The sequence below is a fragment of the Sardina pilchardus genome, chromosome 1 (assembly GCF_963854185.1).
Source record: "Sardina pilchardus chromosome 1, fSarPil1.1, whole genome shotgun sequence".
In the NCBI taxonomy this organism is placed as follows: Eukaryota; Metazoa; Chordata; class Actinopteri; order Clupeiformes; family Clupeidae; genus Sardina; species Sardina pilchardus.
This window is the reverse complement of record NC_084994.1, coordinates 42,130,538-42,137,551: the sequence shown is the minus strand read 5'-3', so window position 1 is coordinate 42,137,551 and position 7,014 is coordinate 42,130,538. Positions and strand designations below refer to the sequence as shown.

The window sequence follows — 7,014 nt, the reverse complement described above, 5'->3', positions numbered from 1 at the left end:
CGTTACATCCGAAGTTCGTATTGAATTGAATTCGTTGTCTGTTGAAAAACAAAGCGGGTAAAGTGTACGTTAAAAGTTAGCGTTGATGTTGTTGTCATTTAACGTTGAGCTCCAGGCCCAGTTCAGTGACTAATCTTGGTTTTTAGGCTTTAACAGGATGTGTTGAAATAATATTTGGGTGGCCGATTGGTTAACGAACATTAGCAAGCCCTAAAGTCATAACTTTACCTGCTTTGGTTTGACTCACATATTATTATTATTATTATTCAGTTAAGCAACAATTGAAACGTCAATGTCTGCCAACATTGTTTCATCAGCCGTGGCCTGACTCACTGTACACCGTGTTTGTTTTGAGTGCCGACTGAGCTCCTCAGTAAATGTATTACTGAGAACTGTTCTTACTCAGTATGGCGATGTACACAGACAGTATAATTAGAATACAACGCCTCAGTGTACGTTATTGTAGTGAATCTACTCGGCCTATTTATTTCCCAAAACTGCCATCCCTAATGACAGAATGGCAGGACATTCCTTCACACAGAACAAAAACACAGGCTAAGGAACAGAGGAGGGCTCGTACAAGGCTGCTCTCTCACAGATTGTGCAAATGACCTGTAACAATGAGTTCTCTCTTCAACCTATTTCAAATTGAACAAATCGAGTCAGCAGTGGGACTTTCTGTCTTGAGTCAACATCACACTATCAGACACAATCTGCAATTTCATGATGCTCAGCTAGTTCACTGACACTTGATTCTTCCTCTTTTTCCACCACCAGTGTTCCTGCCCGATCGGGGCAGAGGTCCAGCGAGCAACCCTTTGCTGGACCAGCTTCCCAGCTACCAGTCCCTGCTCTACCGCCGGAAGCCCTCCAATGCGGCGGGCAGCACCAAGAGGAGGAACAGCAGCTTGCGCGAGCGGTTTGGGTCCCTGACCAACCGATGGACGGTCAGCCGAGCGGAGAGCAAGCAGAAGGCCGGTCTGCAAAGGCCGGTCCGAGAGCAGCCGAAGAGCATGGAGGACAAACGACTGGACCGGTGAGTATCCCGCTGCCAGTATCGTAGAGTTAAAGGTGCAGTCTGTCATTATAATCCCTATACACCTCATGGAGAAGAGTTTGGTCCAGTGAGTGTCCCACAGCTGTCAGTATCATAGAGTTAGATAGATAGATAGATAGATAGAAAGATAGAAAGATAGATAGATAGAAAGATAGAAAGATAAATATAAAGATGGATAGATAGATAGATAGATAGATAGATAGATACTTTATTGATCCCCAAGGGGAAATTCAAGAAAGGTAAAAGTTAAATGTGCAGTCTGTGACTCTAATCCCAATGCACCTCTTGTCAAACTCAGCACTCACCCAGGTGGCTGCTACACATTGGTTGTGGTTTGTGGGGTTCCCCCTTCACTGTAAAGTGCTTTTGGTGCCTTGACAAAGAGCTATACATGCAATGTGTCATTGTTGTCGTTGTCGTTGTCAATCCATAAACAATTTTAGCCAATCAACAGGATTGGAAGCGAGGAAGAGATGGGTGGGATTGGAAGCGAAGAAGAGAGGGGTGGGATTTGATAGGCTTTTGAGATCAGATTTCATCAGCCGTTTACACCAGAATGGCAGACCGCATCTCGGAGACCTTTGATGGCAGAAGAAGAACAGTGTTATTTGGAAACCTATACCAGGAAGAACCGCGTAGCCTGCTTTCACAGGAAGGCCCTTTGACTGACTGAAATACAGAGTGACTAACCACAAATTGCTCTTGAGGGTTCTTGTATGCTGCAAGCAAGCAGCCTGTCTGTGGGTGATCGGTTTGTTCAGTGACACAGAACTGCACACAGCTGTGCGCGTGGACTGGAGCGGCACAATAGCGTCAGCTTCATGAGCCACCTGCACCATTATGATTCATTTAGTGGGAGAGTTCGCCTGGTGATTGTTAACGGTGAATTTCATCGCCCTAAGTAACAGTCGCGGGGACAGAAACAATTCCCTCATGCTCGGCGTTGCAGCTTGTTCTTGCATCTCACCTAGTAGTTTGCATTTGTCAGTATGGCTTCATTTTCCTACACCCCCGGCCCCCGGCCACGGCCACAGTCTGTGTGCATTGGAGCATAGGTGCTGGGTGCGGTGCTGTGTTTGTATATGAGAGAAAGAGAGTGTGAGTGTGTATGTGCTTCATGGTCTGTTCACGCATGATTCATTTTTTGTGTCTGTGTCTGTCTGTGAGACAAAGAGAAAGATATTTACTTCCTCTGTTTATTTGTGTTTGTGTTTGATTGCTCCTTTTGTCGGTGTGGGTGTCTAACTGCTGCGTGTTGGTGTGGGTGTGTGTCTGTGTCTGTCTGTGTCTGTCTGTCTGTCTGTCTGTCTGTCTGTCTGTCTCTGTGAGACAAAGAGAAAGATATTTACTTCCTCTGTTTATTTGTGTTTGTGTTTGATTGCTCCTTTTGTCTGTGTGGGTGTCTAACTGCTGCGTGTTGGTGTGGGTGTCTAACTTGTGCGTGCGTGCGTGCATGCCTGCGTGCGTGCGTGTGTGCGAGTGAGCGAGCAGCATAGGGAGCAGTTTGTATAGGCATGTGGCGAACTGCCTGGTGTGTGTATCTAACCGTTGTGTGTGTTAGCGTGTGATTTTGTCTGTGTGTGTAGAACTGTTGCGTTAACGTGTGTGTGTGTGTGTGTGTGTGTGACAGAGACCTGCGTCGCGAGCAGGACCGGCGTCTGCACGGCTGGAGCCAATGGCGGCGGAGCATGCGGCGCTCGCTGCGGCGCCTACGAGACGACAGCATGGACTGGCTCCGCAGCCTGGAGCTGTGGCGCGGAGACATCCACATGATCGAAGGTACGCCACAGGCCCGACGACCACGCCCGCCCTCTCACCACCACCACCACCACCGAACACCACGCACGCTAATCCGGCCCGCGTGACTGTTCAGGCGTGCCTCAACACGACTGGCCACAGATTGACAAGCGAGGCCAGCGTTAGGAGTCAGTCTCCTAGGGATCAGCATTCTGGATTCTTGCATTCAATGGGTGCCTCTCATGCAGCGTTTATACCTCTATGGTTTATACGTCCTTCCGCGCTCCTCGGGCCTCGATCCTCGCTGATCTACATAAAGAAAGATAGAAGAAGGGATAGACTATCCCATTGTTGCCGCCCCATCATTCTTTATGTAGATCAGTGAGGATCGAGGCCCGAGGAGCGAGGGAGGACGTATAAACGCTGCATGAGAGGCACCTATTGACATTTGGGGTTGTTTCAGTGACATCAGGGACATCTAATAGTTAGTTAGTATGTAGATATTATCGGAAATCCTCCAAACACTCTAAATAATGAATTGGTGGTGATTTAGAAAGTGAAAAAAGTGGATTTGGATCTCTGTCCTATTCCTTAGGTGCAATACTCAGTTTGATGAGGATTTAGCACCCAGGAGTCAATTTATTCTATGGAGTTGAGCATGAGCATGAGAACTATTTCTAACACTTGAATAAAGTAGTGAAGCCCCTCCCTTTATGGGGTTGACAGTGGCAGAGTAAGTGTTTGTGGCTTGGTGTGTTTTAAAGGCAGCAGTTTGAAATGCATTAATGCTGCAGTCAGTGTTTCTAACGATGATAGGCTGGATAGACTGTTCTGTCAAGGCTCTGTTTTTCTTTTGCATGTTTATTTTGCATCTCTCTCTCTCTCTCTCTCTCTGTCTCTTTCTCTCTCCCCCTCGCTCTCACTCTCTCTTCTTGTGCTTTAGTAAAATGCATTGTAAAAATAGCAACAAGCTGTTAGACTTTATCAGCTAACATCAGTCTCCCCCCCCCCCCCCCCCCCCCCGACATGTTTGGTACAGGCATCCTGTCATACTTCTCCTTCTGTTTTTCTTTCTCTTTCTCTCTCTCTCTCTCTCTCTCTCTCCCTCTCCTTCTCATTCTCCCCTTGTGCATTAGTAAAATGTATTTCAAAAATAGCAACAAAAAAAATCAAAAGAGAGAAAGTGCTTTATCAAGTAGCCTTATCAGCTAACATCAGTCCCCCCCCCCAGGCATGTTTGGTACAGGCATCCTGTCGTACTTCTCCTTCCTGCGCTTCTTGGTGCTGCTCAACTTCGTCATGTTCCTACTCATGTTCGGCTTCGTCATCTTGCCCATCGTTGTGGCGCCCAGGGCCTCAGGGAACGTTTCATTTCATGACAGTATCGGTACGTATTCTGTTTGTAATGGCAGTTTTGTTTTCCCATGATTCCCATGATCTTAGTCACACAGTACTTTTGACACTAAGCTAATGAATTCATGATCTGTTTGACTTTAAAAAAAAAAAAAAGTCCTTTAAAAATGACAAAAATATCTGCTGGTCTAAAAATAAGAATATGACTCCAGTTCATCAAGATGTGGTTTTGTGTATGTGTCTGACACCGAGTACGCCAGTGACATTTGAGCATGAAGACCTTAAGATGTGGTGCAGTCTTGTAGTATGCTAGTGTGTGTTGGCGCTAATAACTGTGTGTGTGTGGCCATGTGAAATTGCAGGGAGTGAGTGCAGCAAGTACGAAGGCAAATCCCGGCTGGGCTTGGTAGTTTTCCACCAGTACATCACAGACTTGCTCTCCGGGACGGTGAGCAGCTTTTCTCCACACCAACACAGTTCTATACACACACAGCTTTACACAAACACGTTCTAATCTACATACACCGCACAACACCAAGACCGTTCTACACCGCCACTCTCCTCAGCCAACACAACTCTACACAGACACGTTTTATGCTAACACACACAACACATACTCTTCAACCGACACAAGCACAACTCTATACAAACACGTTCTTCAACCAACACCACAACTCTAAACAAACACGTTCTTCAACCGACACCAAAACTCATCTCAACACAAACACGCTCTTCAACAAACACCAATACAACTTAACACAAACTCGCTCTTCACACACCACACCACACTGCACCAACACACTCACACACTCAACCCCTTACACTCTCAAAATATGAAATAATATTATATTGTGGAGGGAACTATTGTGATATTTCTAATGGAGCAGTGTGTGGCAAGAAAAAATCACTTATCTAAAAATTCTGTATTTCATAATAATGTATTATAATTTTTTCACCATTGCAAAATGTTGTTAAGTTTCAAGGTGTTAAGGTGTACATGATTGACTGCTTGCAATAGCTTCCCAGAACTGAACGGGCAGCATAGATGACAACGCAGTTCAAAGTAGCTGCGCTAGGTTTAAAATATGCATTAGCTCTGCCCGTGCCTGTGTTGTTGACCGAATTAAACAAAGGGGCCGCTCATGTTGTTCATCTCCTTGGCGACCACAGGGCTTCCTGGAACGGACCTACCTCTTCTATGGCCACTACCAAGTGGGCGGTATCCATTTCCCCACGCACTCGTACAACCTGCCCCTGGCCTACCTGCTGGTCACCGTGGCCTACCTCCTGCTCAGCCTCGTCTGGATCGTGAAAAGGTACAGAGCAAGCGCTGTTTCATTGGTTCATTCATTTTCGCTGACGAGAGGGACTGGCGATCAGCCTCAAGCCAATGCACGGCTCTGCTGCGGTGTAAAGGACACGGGGTGGCACAGTTAGAAACATTAGGCCCTGGCTGTGTGAGATTGCCGATGTTTTCTATGGCTGTGGATGCCTTGTGATGTTGTGATGATGAGCTAGATCTTGTGGAGTGTTAGTTGTAGGTTTAACATGAGCAGTGATGGAGAAGGTGGTGAATATTGCAGTTTGTCACAGAGACATCTTTATTCGCAGTGTGACCAAACAAACCGAATTACAGTATTGGAAGTGACAATAAGCGAACAACAGGGCTTTTTGCTGTAATCGAGTTGTCCTTTAAAGATCCCTCCTGCAAAATGTGTTACGTTTTTTTTAGGATGAATGTTAAACTCTCATAGTTTTCTTTCCCTTCCTTTCTTCCTCCTATTATTGAATTATATTTCGATAATGTTGTTTTGATAATTGTTGAAAATCATAATCACGATGAATCAATTGATTAGATTTATTGCACAGCCCTAGTCTAGACACACGTCTCAAATGAGACATTCTTGACATTTACGTGTCCCTTGAAAGAGACACTGAGACACAGTTACTGGTGTATTTCTGGGAAGGCAGTTTCTTTATGTAAACAAGAAGGAATTGAGGAGACAAAATCACTGAAACATAAAATCACTGAACATTTGAGCTCTGGGTAAGTCCGTAGTGTTGTCGTTTATGATTCCATGTCTCATTGGAGCCGGAACCCGAGTAATGGAGTCAGACATTGATAAATATCGAAATTATCACAGAGGAAGGATACAGGACGTTACAGCCCGTTTACTGTCAGACGGATGTTCATCCAGAGGCCCTGCTTCCCCAGCAGTCACTGGGAGCGGCCTGTGTACTTGGCTTCTCGTAGATCGGAGAGATATCTCTCTGGTGTCCCCTTCGCCTTGGGCATCTGATAGCGTTTCCAGGAACTTTATAGCCGAAGTCGACGGCCTCTTCCTCCTTGCGCGTCATTGGCCTACTGCTGGAACCCTGTGGCCTAGTTGGCAGCCAGCGTTACCGTCCCTTTTATCGGAGAGAGGCTCCCAGCACAGAAGTCTTCCGGAGCGTTCTTTTCCGACCGTTTGTTATTTGCCTGTGATGGCCTGGTTTCCTTCCCGGACATGGAAAAGAAAACGTTCCTTCTCTTCCCAGCGCTCTCATGGACCCGTCGTTCTTTTGTACCCTGATGGACATGATGTCCTCAAGGGGGTCGGCTAGTAGCATGAGTAACAACATACAGTGAACAAACAAGCTGAATACTGGCTAGTACATGCCTACATGTCATTTGACCAAACTCACCTCTCTCTACCTGGTGAATGTGCACACCTGTGTGCGTCTGGCATGCCCTGATGATAACTAAACACGTATCATGCCTGTAGCCAGTATTTTATAAAGGCTTTTTATGATTCATACTCGAGTGCCTCAATAATATTGCGTGAATATGAGATAATGCATTCTTTCTTTCGTTTTGTTTTGACGCA

The 7,014-nt window shown here is 46.0% G+C and overlaps 1 protein-coding gene across 1 annotated transcript in view; it reads left to right on the top strand.

The window, feature by feature from the left end:
• Positions 1-7,014, top strand: part of nomo (nodal modulator) — a 39,337-nt gene that overhangs the window by 354 nt on the left and 31,969 nt on the right. The window contains exons 2-6 of the mRNA XM_062535156.1: positions 778-1,036; positions 2,688-2,836; positions 4,026-4,181; positions 4,510-4,595; positions 5,318-5,463. Coding sequence (XP_062391140.1) covers positions 778-1,036; positions 2,688-2,836; positions 4,026-4,181; positions 4,510-4,595; positions 5,318-5,463 — 796 coding nt within the window. The remainder of the gene's footprint in view (positions 1-777; positions 1,037-2,687; positions 2,837-4,025; positions 4,182-4,509; positions 4,596-5,317; positions 5,464-7,014) is intronic.